Below are 20,939 nucleotides of genomic sequence, written 5' to 3'. Positions count from 1 at the left end.
AATGGGATCCAAGGGGACATTGCTTTGTGGATCCAGAACTGGCTTGCCCACAGAAGGCAAAGAGTGGTTGTAGACAGGTCTTATTATGCATGGAGGCCGGTTACCAGTGGTTTGCCTCAGGGATCTGTTCTGGGACCCCTACTCTTTGTGATTTTTATAAATGACCTGGATGAGGAAGTGGAGGGATGGGTTAGTAAATTTGCTGAAGAAACATAGGTTGGGGGTGTTGTGGATAGTGTGGAGGGCTGTCAGAGGTTACAGTGGGACATTTATTGGATGCAAAACTGGGCTTAAAAGTGGCAGATGGAGTTCAACCCAGATAAGTGTGAGGTGCTTCATTTTGGCAGGTCAAATTTGATGGCAGAATATAGCATTAATGGCAAGATTCTTGGCAGTGTGGAGGATCAGAGGGATCTTGAGTTCCAAGTCCATAGGACACTCAAAGCTGCTACGCAGGTTGACTCAGTGGTAAAGAAGGCATATGGTGCATTGGCCTTCATCAATCGTTTAAGAGCCGAGCGGTAACGTTGCAGCTATATAGGACCCTGGTCAGACCCCACTTGGAGTACTGTGCTCAGTTCTGGTCACCTCACTACAGGAAGGATATGGAAACCATAGAAATGGTGCAGAGGAGATTCACAAGGATGTTGCCTGGATTAGGGAGCATGCCTTATGAGAATAGGCTGAGTAAACTTGATCTTTTCTCCATGGAGAGACAGAGGATGAGAGGTGACCTGATAGAGGTGTACCACATAATGACTGGCATTAATCATGTTGATAGTCAGAGGTTTTTCCCCAGGGCTGAAATGAGTAGCATGAGAGGGCATAGTTTTAAGGTGCTTGGGAGTAGGTACAGAGGAGATGTCAAGGGTAAGTTTTTTATGCAGCGTGGTGAGTGCGTGGGATGGGCTGCAGGCAGCGGTGGTTGAGGCGGAAAGGAAAGGGTCGCCTAAGAGACTCCTGAATGCTTAGAAAAATAGAGGGCTGTGGGTAAGCCTAGGAGTTCTAAGGTAAGGACATATTCGGCATAGCTTTGTGGGCTGAAGGGCATGTATTGTGCAGTAGGTTTTCTATGTTTCTATGTTTCATACTTCACCAGTTTTCATCATTACACTGGCTACCTGTGCTCCTCAGGATCAATTTTAAAATACTCTTAATTGTATATAAGGCTCTTAATAATCTAGGCTCCTCTTTAATTTTAGAGTGTCTATCCCCTTACAGCCTTAATCATAATTTTAGATCTGCGAATACTGGTTTGCTTAGTTTTCCTAGAGCCAAGCATATAAGAACTTGGCCTTTTCTCCTTGGAGTGATGGAGGATGAGGGGTGACCCAATAGAGGTGTACAAGATAAATGAGAGGCATTGATCACGTGAATAGCTTTTTCCCGGGGCTGAAATGGCTATCGTGAGAGGGCACAGTTTTAAGGTGCTTGGAAGTAGGTACAAGAGGCATGTCAGAGGTAAGTTTTTCACACAGAGAGTGGTGGGTGCATGGAATGCTCTGTCACAAAGGTGGTGGAGGCGGATACAATAGGGTCTTTTAAGAGACTCTTAGATGGGTATGTGGAGCTTAGGAAGATAAAGGACTATACAGTAGGGAAATTCTAGGCAGCTTCTAGAGTAGGTTACGTGGTCGCCACATCATTGTGGCCAAAGGGCCTGTAACATGCTGTAGATTTTCTATGTTCTATGTTCTAACTGGGAACGTGACCTTTTGCTCTTATACACAAAAAATCTGAAATACTGTACCAATAGAGATACAGCAGGCTAGTGCTGTGGAACATTTCAAAATACATCTACAAACCTAAGTTTTTCATTTGGCTTACTTATAGAACCATAGAACCATAGAACATTACAGCACAGAGACAGGCCTTTAGGTCCTTCTTGGCTGTGCCGAACCATTTTTCTGCCCGGTCCCACTGACCTGCACCTGGACCACATCCCTCCATACACCTCTCATCCATGTACCTGTCCAAGTTTTTCTTAAATGCTAAAAGTGAGCCCACATTCACCACTTCATCTGGCAGCTCATTCCACACTTCCACCACTCTCTGTGTGAAGAAGCCGTCCCAATGTTCCCTTTAAACTTTTCACTCTTTAAATGTTCACTCTTAACCCATGACCTCTGGTTTTTTTCTCCCCTAGCCCCAGTGGAAAAAGCCTGCTTGCATTCACTCTATCTATACCCATCATTATTTTATATACCTCTAACAAAATTCCCCTCATTCTTCTACGCTCCAGGGAATAAAGTCCTAATCTATTCAACCTTTCTCTGTAACTCAGTTTCTCAAGTCCCGGCAACATCCTTGTAAACCTTCTCTGCACTCTTTCAACCTTATTAATATCCTTCCTGTAATTTGGTGACCAAAACTGCACACAATACTCCATATTTGGCTTCACCAATGCCTTATACAACCTCACATAACATTCCAATTCTTATACTCAATACTTTGATTTATAAAGGCCAATGTACCAAAAGCTCTCTTATGACCCTATCTACCTGTGACACCACTTTTAGGGAATTTTGTATATGTATTCCCAGATCCCTCTGTTCTACTGCACTCCTCAGTGCCCTACCATTTACCTTGTATGTTCTAACTTGGTTTGTCCTTTCAAAGTGCAATACCTCACACTTGTCTGTATTAAACTCCATCTGCCATTTTTCAGCCCATTTTACCAGCTGGACCAAATCCCTCTGCAAGCTTTGAAAACCTTCCTCACTGTCCACTATACCTCCAATCTTTGTATCATCAGCAAATTTGCTGATCCAATTTACCACATTATCATCCAGATCATTGATGTAGATGACAAATAACAATGGACCCAGCACTGATCCCATCTAATCCAATTTACTACCTCACCATGTATACCTAGCCACTGAATCTTCCTAACTAACCTCCCATGCAGGACCTTGTCAAAGACCTTACTGAAGTCCATGTAGACAACATCCACTACCTTCCCTTTATCCACTTTCCTTGTAACCTCCTCAAAAAACTCTAATAGATTTGTTAAACATGACGTACCACGCACAAAGTCGTGTTGACTCTCCCTAATAAGTCCCTGTCTATCTAAATACTTGTAGATCCTATCTCTTAGTACTCCTTCCAATAATTTACCTACTACCGACGTCAAACTTACTGGCCTATAATTTCCCAGCTTACTTTTTGAGCCTTTTTTAAACAACGGAACTACATGAGCTATCCTCCAATCCTCCGGTACCTGACCCTTAGATACCGACATTTTAAATATATCTGCCAGGGCCCCTGCAATTTCAACACTAGTCTCCTTCAAGGTCCGAGGGAATACCCTGTCAGGTCCTGGGGATTTATCTGCTCTGATTTGCCTCAAGATAGCAAGCACCTCCTCCTCTTCAATCTGTATAGGTTCCATGACCTCACTACTTGTTTGCCTTATTTCCATTGATTCCATGCCAGTTTCCTTAGTACATACAGATGCAAAAAAAACATTTAAGATCTCCCTCATTTCTTTTGGTTCCATACATAGCCGACCACTCTGACCTTCAAAAGGACCAATTTTATCCCTTACTATCCTTTTGCTCTTAATATACCTGTAGAAGCTCTATGGATTATCCTTCATCTTGACTGCCAAAGCTACCTCATGTCTTCTTTTAGCCCTCCTGATTTCTTTCTTAAGTATTTTTTGCACTTTTTATACTCCTCAAGTACCTTATTTGCTCCCTGTTTCCTATACATGTCATACATCTCTCTCTTCTTTATCAGAGTTCCAATATCCCTTGAGAACCAAGGTTCCTTATTCTCATTCACTTTTCCTTTAACCCTGACAGGAACATACAAACTCTGTTCTCTCAAAATTTCTCCTTTGAAGGCCTCCCATTTACCAACGACATCCTTGCCAGAGAACAAACTGTCCCAATCCACACTTTTTAGATCCTTTCTCATTTCTTCAAATTTGGCCGTTTTCCAGTTTAGAACCTCAAACAGAGGACCAGATCTATCTTTATCCATGATCAAGTTGAAACTAATGGTGTTGTGATCACTGGAACCAAAGTTTTCCCCTACACACACTTCCATCACCTGTCCTAACTCATTTCCAAATAGGAGATCTAATATTGCATCCTCTCTAGTCAGTACCTCCATATATTGATTTAGAAAACTTTCCTGAACACATTTTACAAACTCTGACCTGTCTACAACCTTTAACAGTATGGGAGTTCCAATCAATATGTGGAAAATTAAAATCTCCTACTATCACAACTTTATGTCTCCTGCAGTTGCCTGCTATCTCTCTGCAGATTTGCTCCTCCAATTCTCACTGACTATTGGGTGGTCTATAATACAACCCCATTAATGTGGTCATACCTTTCCTGTTTCTCAGCTCCACCCATATGGCCTCAGTAGACAAGTCCCCTAATCTGTCCTGCCAGAGCACTGCTGTAACATTTTCCCTGACTAGTAATGCCACCACCCCCACCCTTCATCCCTCTGCATCTATCATGTCTGAAACATCGGAACCCTGGAACATTAAGCTGCCAGTCCTGCCCCTCCTGTAGCTAAGTTTCACTAATGGCTACAATATCATAATTCCACGTGTCAATCCACACCCTCAGCTTGTCAGTCTTCCGCACAATACTTCTCGCATTGAAATATACACACCTCAGAAGATTATTACCACCACACACAATCCTTCTATTTGTGACTTCCAATGAACTTTTAAAATCCTTTATAGATTACTTAGTGCCTGTTGATGTTGATTATATTTTTATACTTTGATATATTTGATTACATTTTGTTCTATATAATTTTTGTTTTCGTTTATGGTTTTTAATGTTGCCTCATATTTTTAATCCAATTTCACAACATCTACTGATGCTCCTTTTCTGTCCTGCTTAAAGAATTCTTTATTTCCTTAAAGAAGGCAATGTTAACATTCATTTTAAGAGGTCTAGAATACAAGAGCAAGGATGTGATGCTGAGGCTTTATAAGGCACTAGTGAGAACTCACCTTGAGTATTGTGAACAGTTTTGGGCCCCTCATCTTAGAAAAGATGTGCTGGCATTGGAGATGGTCCAGAGGAGATTCACAAAGATGATTCCAGGAATGAAAGGGTTATCATACGAGGAACATTTGATGTCTCTGGGTCTGTACTCGCTAGAATTTAGAAGGATGAGGGGGGATCTCATTGAAACCTTTTGAATGTTAAAAGGCCTAGACAGAGTAGACATGGAAAGGATGTTTCCCATGGTGGGAGAGTCTAGGACAAAAGGGTACAGTCTCAAGATAGAGGGGCGTCCATTCAAAGCAGAAATGCGGAGAGATTTCTTTAGCCAGAGGGTGGTGAATTTTTGGAATTTGTTGCTACAGGCAGCTGTGGAGGCCAGGTTGTTGTGTGTATTTAAGGCAAAGATTGATAGGTTTTTCATTGGAGAGGACTGGGAAATGGGGTTGTGGAGGAGAATAAATAGAATCAGCCATGATTGATTGACAGAGCAAACTTAATGGGCCAAATGGCTGAATTCTGCTCCTATGTCTTATGGTCTTATGCTCTAAATATTTCCAACAAATTTGTCAGGCAAGATTTCCCTTTAAGGAAACCTTGCTGACTTTGGCCTATTTTGTCATGTGCCTCCAAGTACAGCAAAAACCTTATCCTTAATAATGGACTCCAACATCTTAAGGCACCAGTGAAGTCAGCTAACTAGCCCTTAATTTCTTGTCTTTTGCCTCCCTCCCTTTTTAAAGAGTGATGTGACATTTGCAATTTTCCAGTCCTCCAGAAAAAATGTAAAATCTAGTGATTCTTGGAAGATCACTACTAGTGCCTTCACTATCTCTTCAGCTACCTATTTCGGAAGGTGTAGTCCAGCTATTCCAGGTGACTTACTATATGTACCTTTCAGCTTCCAAAGCACCTTCTCCTAAGTAATAGAAACATAGAAAACCTACAGCATAGTACAGGCCATTCGGCCCACAAAGTTGTGCCGAACATGTCCCTATCTTAGAAATCACTAGGCTGACCCATAGCCCTCTATTTTTCTAAGCTCCATGTACCTATCCAAAAGGCTCTTAAAGGACCCCACCGTGCCGGCAACCCATTCCACGCACTCACCACTCTCTGCATAAAAAACTTACCCCGACATCTCCTCTGTACCTACTTCCAAGCACCTTAAAACTATGCCCTCTCATGCTAACCATTTCAGCCCTGGGGAAAAGCCTCTGACTATCCACACAATCAATGCCTCTCATTATCTTGTACGCCTCTATCAGGTCACCTCTCATCCTCCGTCGCTCCAATCAGAAAAGGCCAAGTTCACTCAAACTATTCTCATAAGTCATGCTCTCCCATCCAGGCAACATCCTTGTAAATCTCCTCTGCACCCTTTCTATGGCTTCCACGTCCTTCCTGTAGTGAGGCGACCAGAATTGAGCACAGTACTCCAAGTAGGGTCTGACCACGTCCTATATAGCTGCAACATTACCTCTCAGCTCCTAAATTCAATTCCACGATTAATGAAGGCTGCATGCCTTCTTAACCACAGAGTCAACCTGTGCAACTGCTTTGAGTGTCCTATGGATTCAGCCCCAAGATCCCTTTGATCCTCCACACAGCCAGGAGTCTTGCCATTAATACTATATTCTGCCATCATATTTGACCTACCAAAATGAACCACCTCACACTTATCTGGGTTGAACTCCATCTGCCACTTCTCAGCCCAGTTTTGCCTCCTATCAATGTCCTGCTGTAACTTTTGACAGTCCTCCTCACTATCCACAACACCTCCAACCTTTGTGTCATCAGCAAATTTACTAACCCATCCCTCCAATTCCTCATCCAGGTCATTTATAAAAATCAGGAAGGGTAAGGGTCCCAGAACAGATCCCTGAGGCACTCTACTGGTCACCGACCTCCATACAGAATATGACCCACCTATGACTCTTCACCTTCTGTGGGCAAGCCAGTTCTGGATCCACAAAGCAATGTCCCCTTGGATCCCATTCCTCCTTACTTTCTCAATAAGCCTTGTGTGGGGTACCTTATCAAATGCCTTGCTGAAATCCATATACACTACATCTACTGCTCTTCCTTCATCAATGTGTTTAGTCGCATCCTCAAAAAATTCAATCAGGCTTGTAAGGCACGACCTGCCCTTGACAAAGCCATGCTGACTATTCCTAATCATATTATACCTCTCCAAATACACATAAATCCTGCCTCTCAGGATATTCTCCATCAACTTACCAACCACTGAAGTAAGGCTCACTGGTCTCTAATTTCCTGGGCTATCTCTACTCCCTTTCTTGAATAATAGCAACTACACTCACTTCTTCACCCTGACACTCTTCAAATTTCTGCCATTCTACTAGAGTTTCCCACAGTGAAGTCTGCTGCAAAGTACTTCTGAGTTTGTCCACTATTTCTTTATTGCCCGTTACCACCTCTGTAGTATTAAATTCCAGCACTGCTAGATCCATTCTTGCTTCTCTTTTACTCTTTACATATCTCAAAAAAAAACTTTTGGCATCCTCTTTTATATAACTGGCTAGTTCTTCATCTGAATGAAAATGCTAAAACTTGCATCCCAACTGTATTGTAATGGTGGACATCACAATAACTGCAAAATTTTAAGAAGCCAGTATACTCTTCCTTTGCTGTGGACAGCAGCTACTGATGTGGAATAAATGTTTGCCAAGGCAGTAGTGCTCACTTCCCGAGAACAATAAGAAAATAATGTTTTGGGTAAAATATTTTGGTCATATTTGCTATTGATCAACACCAAAACTAAGGCAATAAAATTAAATCATCAGACTCAAAGCCACATTTTAGAACACAATCTGTGCAACTAAAATTAACACGAAACAAGACCCATTATTACTACGACAAGGTTAACAGTATAACGAAAATCTAGTGTTCAGGAAGGAGTGGGTCAACGGATGTTAACAACAGCAAAATGCAGCAGACGTTGTGCAAAAGAGAGGCAGTCATATCACTTTGATCAGGCAAACACATATTAGGCAATGACTAATCAATCTTATTTTGGGAATATATTGCGAAATAGTTGAACCATGTCCAGTGGTTTATAATTAGCCAAAGTTCCACAAAAAGTCATTACATTGCCAATACAACTGGATTGGACTGGAAAGGGCAGATTCACATGAAGAAGGCTCTGAGTGTATTTGTACTACATTAAATTTCAAATCAATATAATTCTTGAAAGTTAATGCAGTAATTGCTTTGGCTACTGAGCACTAATTTAATGCAATTGGGTGTCTTTATTCATTAATTAATTTGTTTTCTTTATGAGCTACAACACGGAATAGGCTCTTCTGGCTCTTTGAGCCAAGCCACTCAGCAGCCCCTGATTAACCCTAACCTAACCACAGGATCATTTACAGTGACCAATTAACCTACCAACTGACAAGTCTTTGGACTCTGGAAGCAGACTGGAGCAGCTGGAGAACATACAGACTCCTTACAGACAGAGGCAGGAATTGAACCCAGGTCGCTAGTACTGTGAAGTGTTGTGCTAACCACTACGCTATCGTGCTGCCCCAGTAAATGGTAAAAATGTTATTCTCTAATGTATTAAAATATCAAAACAAGAAAAGTATACACTTATGTAAGGGAGTGTGCTGCTAGATTATTTATTGCATTATGGATTTAGCTTTATAATTGTTTTCCAAATATTTAAATCACCTGTAGTTCTAACTAATCTCAAAAATGTAAGAATCCAATAACTGACATACCCATATTCACATCTGATTCTAATATGGCCAGAAAAAGAGTGGAAGGAGAAAAATTAATAAATTTATTCCAGAATTATTTAAATTTTAATTCAAAAATATTTAAAAAGCAGATAATGAAAAACAAAAAAAACATAGGTTAACTTACATCTAAAGATTATATAGATACGAACTGTTCCATTTCACAACTATTGAAACTGATCGATTCGTATAAATGGAGCCTATAAAAGCTGCTTGCATCCGTCAATCCATTCCATTGCAGTAAACTCCTAGAGGCAAGCAAGGGTGAATTCAAGAAATGTATTAAGATTAGTCTAGTGTGATTAAAATAACTTACTTACTACTGTAAAATTTCTCTGCTTTCACGCTGGAATCAACAAAAAATCCAATTAATTATTAAAAATGGGGGCATTGAGCACTGATTAAATTTGCAGTGTATCTGTTATCGGGAACTTGCAGAATGATTAATGCTGGATTAATAACAAAAAGAAACCTGAACTGAGAATATAGTAACAATACAGGAAATGTTCCTTTGATTATTTTGGCATGAACTCTTTTGGGGTGGCACAGTAGCATAGTGGTTAGCACAACGCTGCTGCCTGTGAGAAGCATGTCCACTCTCTCTGTGTCCACGGGAGTTTCCTCCAGGTGCCTCGGTTTCCTCCCAGAGTCCAAAGACCAACCAGTTGGGAGGTTAATTGGTCATTGTCAATTGTCCTGTGATTAGGCTAGGATTAAATCAGGGGATTGTTGGGCGGCGTGGCTTGAGGGCCAGGAGGTCCTACTCCATGCTGTATCTCAATAAATAAACAAAAACCCAAAATCAGATCCCTGGAAGGCTATATTGAATTATGCTACATTGATTTGCTCACTTTTCAGTATTTTAGTGCAAGGCAGATTACATAGGGGTGACATACTTGGCCTTCATCAATTTATTTATTACAGTTATGTGTATTTGATTCTTATTTAAACATGATGTCTATTACAACATAACTATAGCATGATTATAACAGGGAAGGTGGAGGTTGTATTGTCTCTAAGTTAGAGCACTACAGCTAGGCCCACTCTTCTACCCTCTGCCAATTGACCACAAAATCTTTTCCTTTCAAATACTTATCCAACTCCTATTGGAAAGTGATAATTGCTTCGGCCTCCACTCCTATTCCTGCTAGTCCATTTCAGTCTCTAATCATTGTGTAAAGAAAGATTTTTCCATGTTATTTAGATTATTTTACTATTTACTTTTTCCACAGAGCCATAGAATCCCGCCCTCTAGTTCTTGACTTCTTAGCTGATAACAGCATCAATGGAAAGAGACATAGTTAATGTTTCAAGTCCTGAATTCTTCAGCAGTTTTAGGAAGGAGGGAAATAAATTCATTTCTGTAGCTGAGAAGGGCAGTAGCATGTTCTGCTTTATTTTTCAGATTTGCAGGTTTTTTTAAATCTTCCTCCGCATTTTCTTCCCCCATAGCCTAGGATACATCCCTGCTGGACCAGTGATTTATCAAATTTTAGAACAGCTAGACTTTCTGGTATTTCCTTTTATTGTTAGGACCGAGAGTCTCAGCCCAAAACATCGACTCTACTTTTTTCCATAGATGCTGCTTGCCCCGTTGAGTTCCTCCAGCATTTTGTGTCTTACTTTAAAATAAATTTAATGCATACTTGAAAAGCCATGAATCATAGAAAATTTACAACACAGTAGGAGGCCATTCAGCCCATCAGGTTCATGTTGATTAAGATAGAGCAATTCAGTCTAATTCCACCTTCTAGTGCAAGAAAAATAAGAAATGAAAATATTGAGATATTGATGAAGCTGGTGTTGTTTCTCCTAACTGGAAAGCCTAGCCTTTAATTCAAGATTGTTTAATGTCATTCCAGCACACAAGTGTAAATAAGAATGAAATAATTGTTACTCTGGATCCCAAGCAGTACTATAAAAGCACAATAACGAAGGAATAATTAAAAAGCACAATACATATAAATAACTAAGATAGCTTATGTACATATATTGATAGTATGGATGATTGTAGACAGAGCAGTGTCAGTACATATGGTGATTGAGGAAATGATAAAGTAGTGGAGGTATGGAGGGATGAGTTAGTGGGTGGAGGTGTTGATCAGCCTTACTTCCTGGGGAAAGCAACTGTTTTTGAGTCTGGTGGTTATAGTGTCAAGATAAAGTGTTACTTAACATAAAATAAAGAGGCATTTATTTGCCATAGCTTTGTGAACCTTTGGATTTCTTCCCCTGTGACTGCTTTAGCAGCTCTTTAAATCAGAGTATCCACGACAGAAGTTCTCGGGTATTTAGTATTCCAAAGGGAATGAGGTTAGGGCAGGGGGGTGATGTAGGTGTAGGCTCTCACCGAATTTGAAGGGATTAAGGGAACATATGGTCTTCTTCTATTATCAAGTTTATTGTGATCATGACCATTTCATGTCAAGGTGTTTCAATTTTATTGTTTCAGCTAATATGACCAGATATTGTAAATCTTTGTCCGTTCAATATGATGTGAAGACTACTACATGAAAGCTGCATTATGACAAGGAACGGATACCTGGTGTAAACTGATTTTACCTTTGCCATTTGAAACTTTTTATCTTGGCTCCAGAATTGATTTTGACATATTGGAAGTAATTTTGAAGATGGTCTATTCTATTGGAAGGAAATCGACTATGATCTACTGCTGCTGGCTGATCTATCATTGCATATACCTTAGCAAAATCTAAAGTTATGCATAGAAACATTATACCATGGCAATTTGAACTAATTATCAAAACCTTGCATGCAGAACTATTTTGAATTTCACAATTCAGTTTGAATAGGATTACGTAGGGAACTCCCATTAGAACTTCTCTCATTTTTGAACTTCTTTTCCTTATTGCTTGTCTTGAATGGAGGAGTTAAGTATTTAACTATTTCATCCTCTACTCTCGATTATTGCATAAATATCTGATATAAAGGAAGCAAGAAGTTACTGGGAACATCTATATCATGCAGAGAATCACGAATGAATTTGTTGGCATTCCTAAGTAAAATCATATTTGTGATTACTTTTATCCTTGTCCTCTTGATTCTCATTTGTTGATGCACACAGGGAATCTGAAAATTTTTTGCCCATTGGAGTTTTTCTCATTTTTAGATGCTAAGACTATAAAGCATAAGAGCAGAACTGAGCCATTAGGCCCAGCGAGTCTTCTGTGCCTTTTGATCATTGTGATTTATCTCCCCTCTCAACCCCATTCTCCTGTCTTCCCCCTTCAAACTTTGACACTCCATACTATTCAAGAACCTATCAACCTCTGCCTTAAATATACCCAATGACTTCTATTCTGACTTCTATGTAGACTCTCCCACAATTTGGAACATAGAACCATAGAACATTACAGCACAGAAACAGGCCCTTTGGCCCTTCTTGGCTGTGCTGAACCGTTTTTCTGCCTAGTCCCACTGACCTGCGCCTGGACCATATCCTTCCATATATCTCTCATCCATGTACCTGTCCAAGCTTTTCTTAAATGTTAAAAGTGAGCCCGCATTAACCACTTCATCTGGCAGCTCATTCCACACTCCCACCACTCTCTGTGTGAAGAAGCCTCCCCCAATGTTCCCTTTAAACTTTTTCCCCTTCACCCTTAACCCATGACCTCTGTTTTTTTTTCTCCCCTGGCCTCAGTGGAAAAAGCCTGCTTGCATTCACTCTATCTATGCCCATCATAATTTTATATACCTCTATCAAATCACCCCTCATTCTCCTACGCTCCAGGGAATAAAGTCCTAACTTTTTCAACCTCTTCTCACGTACTCTCTATTTAGGTCTTTCAATGTTCAGTACGTTTTAATAATATACTCCTCATTCTTCTAAACACCATCAAGTACAAGACCAAATTCTCTGTATACGTTAACCCTTTCATTCCTGGGATCATTCTCATAAACCTCCTCTGGACCTTCCCCAATGCCAGCACAAACTTCCTTAGATAGGGACAAAACTGCTTTCAATACTCCAAATGCAGTCTAACCAATTAATATAGTCTCAGAATTATGTCCTTGCTTTTATACTCTAGTTCTCTTGAAATGAATGCTAATATTGCACTTACCTTCCTCACCATCAACTCAATCTGCAAGTTAATCTTTAGGGAATCCTGCACTAAGACTCCTTAGTCCCTTTGAACCTCCATTTTTTGCTCCTTGTTTAGAAACTAGTCCATGCCTTTTTTCCTTCTACCAAAATGCTTGACCATTACACTGTACCTCAACTGCCCAATCTGTCCAAGTCCTTCTTTGGGCTCCCTGTTTCCTTAATACTATCTGCACCTCCACCTATCTTTGTATCATCCTCAAACCTGGCCACAATTCTGTCATCCAGCTCATTAACATATAATGTGAGAAGCAGCAGACCCAGAGTGACCCCTGCAGAACACCACTAGTCGCTGGCAGCCAGCAAGAAAAGGCCTCATTTATTTCCACTCTTTGTCTTCTGCTTTTCAGCCAATCATCTGTCCATGCTAGTATCTTTTCTGTAATACCATCTTATCTTGTTTTGCAGCCTCATGTGTGGCACCTTGTCAAAGACCTTCTAAAAATCCACTCACTCTCCTTTATCTGTCGTGTCTGTTATTTTCTCAAAGAATTCCAACATTCCAGATATGTTTGGCAAGATTTCCCCTTATCGTGTGCTCCTAAGTGCTCTCAAACCACTGTTGATGCTGTCTAGATTAGTTCCATGAAGGTATCTACATTGGTATTTTATGCATGGAAAATCCCATACATCACATTCCTTACGTCCCAATGTGCATCTCCAAATATTAAGTCTCACAGTTAAAAGCGGGAAGTACTGGAAACACTCAGCAAGTCAAGCAGCATCTATGGAAAGAAAAACAATTCAAATTTGATGCCTGGGATCCTTCTCTGATTTTCAGTTATGCCTTGTAATTGGAAGAGTCATTTCATAAAGTTATGCCATTTGATTTCACAATTGCTGACCTATAAACAGAGATTAGATGACCCTCCTAAAAATTACCAGTCTACTACCTATCAGAATCCTGTAAATGTTATTTTAAACCCAAAGGATTCAGCAGAAAATCAGACACTAAATGGTATACATAACCGTATTTGAAGAATATAGTGGAATGTTTGAAAAATTTTACCTATTTAAAGTATCACCTATATATGCTTTACTATAAATACCTATTAAATCAGAGGCATGATATGATCTACATAGGAATCAGTAAAACATGATGAGTGGTAAATATTTAAAAATACAAAGAAAAAGATTAAAGTCAAAAAACACATTTTAACTGATCAGCATGGGCAACTGTGTGATTGCCTGAAATATTCTGTAAATTTTAATGCTTGTGTCTCATTCTATTTTCTCAAAGATGAATCCATTCACAAGATATATGCTACCTGAAATATAATTAATTGACAGTAAAATAAATTGAAATGCAGATTATTCTTTGATTTTGCATTGCTTTTGGATTCCTGTGTTTTAGAATCGGTCAGTTATTTGTTCGATATGAATAGATAAACCTACTCAGTTAACAAGATTGAACCATAATAATAAGCTTAAAGATTAAGTATAAACTATATCTTTTAAATATAAAATTATGCACCTCAAAGATCGGGGTATAGCGTTTAAGTTAATCAAAACTTTTCACTGAAATCCCAAACTTGTATGGTTTAGGCTTATTTGGGCTAGTTAATGGTGCCTTCAAGTTTGGATTAATTTCTGGGCTCAAGCCCTGTTCCAGCACTTCATTATATGAACTAAGTCATTACTTAAGAGTGTTAGTTCATTGTGCAGGGCCTATCGGCGGCAGCAACTGAGCTCAACGAAGGAGTGCTTCTCACAGGTCAGAGTCGCTGATTTAAAACGAGAGCTTCGTGGGTGTTAGTCCATTTTGTGGGGCCTATCAGCGGCGGCAACTGACCTCGACAAACTAAATAAAAGTACAGAAGGGATAAGCAGAGCAGTCATTATTAGAAGTAGGCCAGTGGCGAGAGTAGAAGCGACAGGCTTTTGCTCATTCAGGCTTTGGCAAAAGCGGACTTTGGCGAAGTAAGTGGGTAAGTGGACATCGTTTTTGGTTTATCTTTGCACTTTTTTGAGAAATAGTGAGCATGTCGGTAGGGTTAGTGTTTTGCTCTGGGTGTCGGATGTGGGAATCCTGGGAATCTTCCAGTCTTCCAGATGGCCACATCTGCACCTAGTGCACCGAGATGCAGCTCCTGAGAGACTGTGTTAGGGATCTGGAGCTGTGTCTCGATAACCTACAGCTTATTGGGGAGAATGAACAGAGACAGCGAGGAATTACAGGGAGCTAGTCACCCCGAGGCTGCAGGAGTGAGTGATGGTCAGGGAAGTGAGGGAAAGAGCTCAGATAATAGAGAGCACCCCTGTGGCCATTCCCCCTCAGTAATCATTACCTTGTTTTGGATGCGGTTGAGGGGGTTGACCTGACAGAGGATGACCAAGGTGATCGGGTCTCTGGCTCTGAACCTGGTTCCATGGTGCAGAAGAGAAAGAGGAAGATGAGGAATGCAGTAGTCATAGGGGATTCCATAGTGAGGGGAACAGACAGGAGGTTCTGTCAGCCTGATAGAGATACCCACATGGTATGTTGCCTCCCAGGTGCCAGGGTACGGGATGTCTTGGATTGTGTGCAGAGTATTCTGAAGGGAGAGGGTGAATAGCCAGAAGTCTTGGTACACGTTGGTACCAATGACATAGGTAGAAAAAGGGAGGAGGTCCTGAAGAGAGAATTCAGGGAGTTAGGTAGGAAGCTGAAAGGCAGAACCTCTAGGCTAATAATCTCAGGATTGCTGCCTGTGCCATGTGCTGGTGAGTGCAAGAATAGCATGATCAGGCGCATTAATGTGTGGCTGAGAGACTGGTGTAGGGGGCAGGGATTCAGATTCCTGGATCATTGGGTCCTCTTTGGGGGAGGTATGACCTGTACAAAAAGGACGGGTTACACCTGAACCCAAAGGGGTCCAATATCCTAGCAGGAACACTTAATAGAGCTGTTTGGGAGCATTTAAACTAATTTGGCAGTGGGTTGGGAAATCGGAGTAATACGGCTGAGGAAGGGGAAAACAGAAATAAATCATAGATATCGTGCAACAGAGATTATAGAAAAAACAGGCAGGATATGAGGCTTAATCAAAGCCAGCGGCATAAGTTACAGGGCAATAGAGGCATGGTGCAGTTAAAACAGAAAGCAACAAATACTGGACTGAGAGGGTTGTATTTGAATGCATGCAGCATAAGGAATAAAATAGACGATCTTGAAATTCATCTACAGATTGGCAAATATGATGTTGTGGCCATCTCTGAAACTTGGCTAAAGGAGGGCTGACATTGGGAGCTGAATGTCTAAGGATATATGGTATATTGGAAAGATAGGTTAGTAGGCAGAGGCAGTGGTGTGGCTCTGTATATAAGAAATAGTATTAAATCATTGGACAGAGATGACATAGGATTGGAAGGTGTTAAGTTAAGAAATGGCAAAGGTAAAAGGACCCTAATGGTAGTTGTATACAGGCCTCCAAACAGCAGCCAGGATATGGATTACAAATTACAGCAGGAGATAGAAAAGGCGTGTCAGAAAGGCAATGTCATGATAATCATTGGGGATTTTAACATGAAAGTGGATTGGGAAAACCAGGCCAGTACTGGACCTCAGAGGTGATAATCCATAGGTGATAAGAGAGCTTAAGGTTAAGGAACCCTTAGGAGACAGTGATCACAATATGATTAAGTTCACATTGAAATTTTAGAGGGAAAAAATTAAATCCAATGTGTTGGTATTTCAGTGGAATAAAGGAAATTACAATGGCATGAGAGGGAAACTGGCCAAGGTTGAATGGAAAGGGACACTTGCAGGAAGGACAGCAGAGCAACAATGGCTGGAGTTTCTGTGAAAAATGAAGGAAGCGCAAGACAGATATATTCCAAATAAGAATAAATTTTCAAAGGGAAGAAGGACACTACTATGGCTGACAAGTGAAGTCAGAGCCAAAGTAACAGCAAAAGTGAGGGCACACAAGGAAGCCAAAGCTAGTGGGAAGCTAGAGGATTGGGAAGCTTTTAAAAACTTACAGAAGGAAACTAAGAAAGTCATTCAGAAGGAAAAGATGAATTATGAGAGGAAGCTAGCGACTAATATCGAAGAAGATACTAAAAGCTTTTTTAAGTATATAAAGGGTAAAAGAGAGTAGAGGGTAGATATAGGACCAGTAGAAAATGATGCTGGAAATATTGTAATGAGAGATGCAGAAATGGCAGAGGAACTGGATGTGTATTTTGCTTCAGTCTTCACAGTGGAAGACATCTCCAGTATACTGGACATTCAACAGTGTCAGGGAAATGAAGTTTGTGCAGTGAATATTATGATTGAGAAGGTGCTCAGGAAGCTTAATGGTCTAGGGGTGGGTAAATCTCCTGGACCTGATGGGATGTACCTTCATGTTCTGAAGGAAATAGGTGGAGAGATAGCGGAGGCATTAATGGTGACCTTTCAAGAATCCATAGATTCTGGCATGATACCAGATGACTGGAAAACTGCAAATGTTACTGCGCTGTTTAAGGAGGGTGGGAGGCAGCAGAAAGAAAACTATGGACCTGTTAGCCTGACATCAGTGGTTGGGAAGCTTTTGGAATTAATTGTTAGGGATGAGATTACGGAGAACCTGGAGGCACATGACAATATAAGCCAAAGCCAGCATGGTTTCCTGAAAGGAAAATTCTGCCTGACAAACTTACTGCAATTCTTTGAGGAAATTACAAGCAGGGTAGACAAGGAGATGTAGTAGATGGGGTGTACTTGGATTTTCAGAAGGCCTTTGACAAGGTGCCGCACATGAGGCTGCTTAGCAAGAAAAGAGCCTACGGAATTACAGGGAAGTTACTTGCATGGGTGGAGCATTGGCTGGTCGGCAGAAAACAAAGACTGGGAATAAAGAGATTCTATCCTGGTTGGCTTCCTGTTACCAGTGGAGTTCCACAGGGGTCGGTGTTGGGACTGCTGCTTTTTACAATGTATGTCAATGATTTGGACTACGGTATTAATGGATTTGTGTCTAAATTTATTGATGATACAAAGATAGGTGGAGGAGTGGATAGTGTTAAGGAAACAGAGAGCCTGCAGAGAGACTTAGATAGTTTAGGGGAATGGGCAAAGAACTGGCAAATGAAATACAATGTTGGAAAGTGTATCGTCATTCACTTTGGTGGAAGAAATAAATGGTCAGACTGTTACTTAGATGGAGAGAGAATTCAAAATGCGGAGATGCAAAGGGACTTGGGAGACCTTGTGCAAGATACCCTAAAGGTTAACCTCCAGGTTGAGTCTATTATGAAGAAGGCAAATGCAATGTTGGCATTCATTTCTAGAGGTATAGAATATAAGAGCAGGGATGTGATGTTGAGGTTCTATAAGGCACCCATGAGACCACACGGAGTATTGTGTGTAGTTTTGGGGTCCTTATTTTAAAAAGGATATACCGACATTGGAGAGGGTTCAGAGAAGATGCACGAGAATGATTCCAGGAATGACAGGGTTACCATTTGAGGAATGTCTGGCAGTTCTTGAGCTGTTTTCCCTGGAGTTCAGGAGAATGGGAGGGGGGGGGGATCTCATAGAAACATTCCGTATGTTAAAAGGCCTGAACAGATTAGATATGGCAAAGTTATTTCCCATGGTAGAGGATTCTAGGACAAGAGGGCACAATTTCAGGATTGAAGGACGTCCTTTTAGAACTGAGATGCGGAGAAATTACTTTAGTCAGAAGGTGGTAAATCTGTGGAATTTGTTGCCACGAGCAGCTGTGGAGGCCACGTCATTGGGTGCATTTAAGGCAGAGATGGATAGGCTCTTGATTAGCCAGGGCATCAAAGGGTATGGGGAGAAGGCAGGGGAGTGGGGATAACTGGAAGAATTGGAGCAGCACATGATTGAATGGCGGAGCAGACTCAATGGGCCGAATGGCCTACTTCTGTTCTTATATCTTACGGTCTTATGGTCTATTTCAGTGCTGTATTCCTGGACTTCTGCAATTTTGAAGGTTCTTTCATCCAGATGTTATGTTAAGCTAAGTTCTTCTTCAGTTGACTGAATAAGTGCACAGTGTCCAGTTTGAAGATTCATAAGTCCTTTACTGTGTCCTGTCAAACATTCTTCCTTCAGCCACCATCCAGGTAAAATTTATATGAGAATGTTCTGCATTCACCTACATAATGAAGGCAATGCATCTGAAGAGATACTCATTCAATACTCATTGAAATACTAGAGGTATCCTGAAGACAAGAGCAAGAAATCATATCTAACTTAAAACAGTGTTATGGTCACCATAGCTATAATTGTAAACATTGCAGAGCAAGAAATTCAAGCACACAGTGAGCAGGCAGAACAACCTTGTCATGTTTTCCCCATTTATGCAGCATTGACACTGACATTGTTAGTCAATGCAATATGTCCTATTCTCATCTGATCCATTTCTTTCATGACATACAGGTAGAATGACATTCAGCCTATAAAGTCAATGTTGACTCTCAGAGCACCTCCATCAAGTCTCTTCCCCTAATTAATTCCCTCCTGCTCTCTCTCACCCATTCCCATCCACTCCACTCTGATTCTCCTAATACTCCCCAACACCATGGGCAATGCACTTTGGGTTAAGACAGTTTTCAACTTCACAGCACTGTTTATTTTCCTGGAGTTATGCAAATTAGCTTTTAGGCTCAAGACGTCCAAAAAATATTTTGGATCACATCTAAATTTTAAGATTAAATTTTTAGTTTGTGGTCAACCTCAGCAATCTATTACTTTCAAAGTAATGTCAACAGAATATTGAAAACATTATAAAAGTTGAAAATGCCATCAGAATGATTTTGATGACTTTGAAAGGTTGGTATTACAAAAATGAAGTACAAACTGTAGTATGGGATGCAATATATTTCTTAAATGATAATTGTACAGGAATGTATACTGCTTTATATGATTGAACCATACTCATTGAATAAAGTACAAATGTCAACAACCCAGTAGGTACCGTAGTGTAGTTCCAGATTTGGAGATTTCAATCTGTATTTTTTAATTTAGATAAACAGGGATCAGAAACTTCCCTACAGACTCTCATAGCTACCTGGAAAAGCCTACAGACTCTCACAGCTACTTGGACTATTCCACTTCCCACCTTGTCTCTTGCAAAAATGCTATCCCCTTCTCACAATTCCTCTGTCTCCGCTGCATCTGCTCTCAGGATGAGGCTTTTCATTCCAGGACAAAGGAGATGTCTTCCTTTTTTAAACAAAGGGCTTCCCTTTGTCCACCATCAACTCTGCTCTCAAACGCATCTCTCCCATTTCCCACACATCTGCCCTCACCCCATCCGCCCACTGTCCACTCAGGATAGGGTCCCCCTTGTCCTCACCTACCACCCCACCAGCCTCTGGATCCAACGTATAATTCTCCGTAACTTCCACCACCTCCAAAGGGATCCCACTACCAAGCACATCTTTCCCTCCCCCCTTTTTCTGCTTTCCACAGGATCGCTCCCTACGTGACTCCCTTGTCCACTCGTCCCCCCATCCCTTCCCACCGATCTCCTGGCACTTATCCTTGTAAGCAGAACAAGTGCTACACCTGCCCTTACACTTCCTCCCTCACCACCATTCAGGGCCCCCAGACAGTCCTTCCAGGTGAGGCGACACTTCACCTGTGAGTTGGCTGGTGTGGTATACTGCATCCGGTGCTCCCAGTGTGGCCTTTTATATATTGGTGAGACCCGACGCAGACTGGGAGACTGTTTCGCTGAACACCTACACTCGGTCTGCCAGAGAAAGCAGACATTCCCGGTGGCAACACATTTTAATTCCACGTCCCATTCCCATTCTGATATGTCTATCCATGGCCTCCTGTACTGTCAAGATGAAGTCACACTCAGGTTGGAGGAACAACACCTTATATACCGTCAGGTAGCCTCCAACCTGATGGCATGAACATTGACTTCTCTAACTTCCGTTAATGCCTCTCCTCCCCTTCTTACCCCATCCCTGATATATTTAGTTTTTTTCCTTTTTTTTCCCCCTCCCTTTTTTCTCTCTGCCCATCACTCTGCCTGTTCTCCATCTCCCTCTGGTGCTTCCCTCCCTCTTTCTTTCTCCCTAGGCCTCCCGTCCCATGATCCTTTCCCTGCTCTAGCTCTGTAT

General features: G+C 41.1%; 1 protein-coding gene and 1 long non-coding RNA gene across 10 annotated transcripts in view; one reads left to right on the top strand and one right to left on the bottom strand.

Annotated features, from left to right (window-relative positions):
• hnf4a (hepatocyte nuclear factor 4, alpha) overlaps window positions 1–20,939 on the top strand; it is a 175,630-nt gene that overhangs the window by 71,058 nt on the left and 83,633 nt on the right. The window contains exon 1 of one of the 6 annotated variants that reach the window (XM_073061736.1): window positions 8,523–8,540. The exons of the other annotated variants lie outside the window; for them this stretch is intronic. Coding sequence (XP_072917837.1) covers window positions 8,538–8,540 — 3 coding nt within the window. The 5' untranslated portion in view covers window positions 8,523–8,537. Of the gene's footprint in view, window positions 1–8,522; window positions 8,541–20,939 lie in introns of those variants that run through there. 6 annotated transcript variants of the gene reach the window in all.
• The window catches only part of LOC140736039 (uncharacterized), a 58,874-nt gene that overhangs the window by 35,882 nt on the left and 2,053 nt on the right, over window positions 1–20,939 (bottom strand). For 2 of the 4 annotated variants that reach the window (XR_012100872.1, XR_012100871.1), the window contains one exon: window positions 8,871–8,991. The exons of the other annotated variants lie outside the window; for them this stretch is intronic. This is a non-coding gene — a long non-coding RNA (uncharacterized lncRNA). The remainder of the gene's footprint in view (window positions 1–8,870; window positions 8,992–20,939) is intronic. 4 annotated transcript variants of the gene reach the window in all.

The sequence above is a fragment of the Hemitrygon akajei genome, chromosome 11, assembly GCF_048418815.1.
Source record: "Hemitrygon akajei chromosome 11, sHemAka1.3, whole genome shotgun sequence".
Classification (NCBI taxonomy): domain Eukaryota; kingdom Metazoa; phylum Chordata; class Chondrichthyes; order Myliobatiformes; family Dasyatidae; genus Hemitrygon; species Hemitrygon akajei.
Note: the sequence above shows the minus strand (reverse complement) of the source record. Positions and strands in the feature narration are given on the sequence as shown.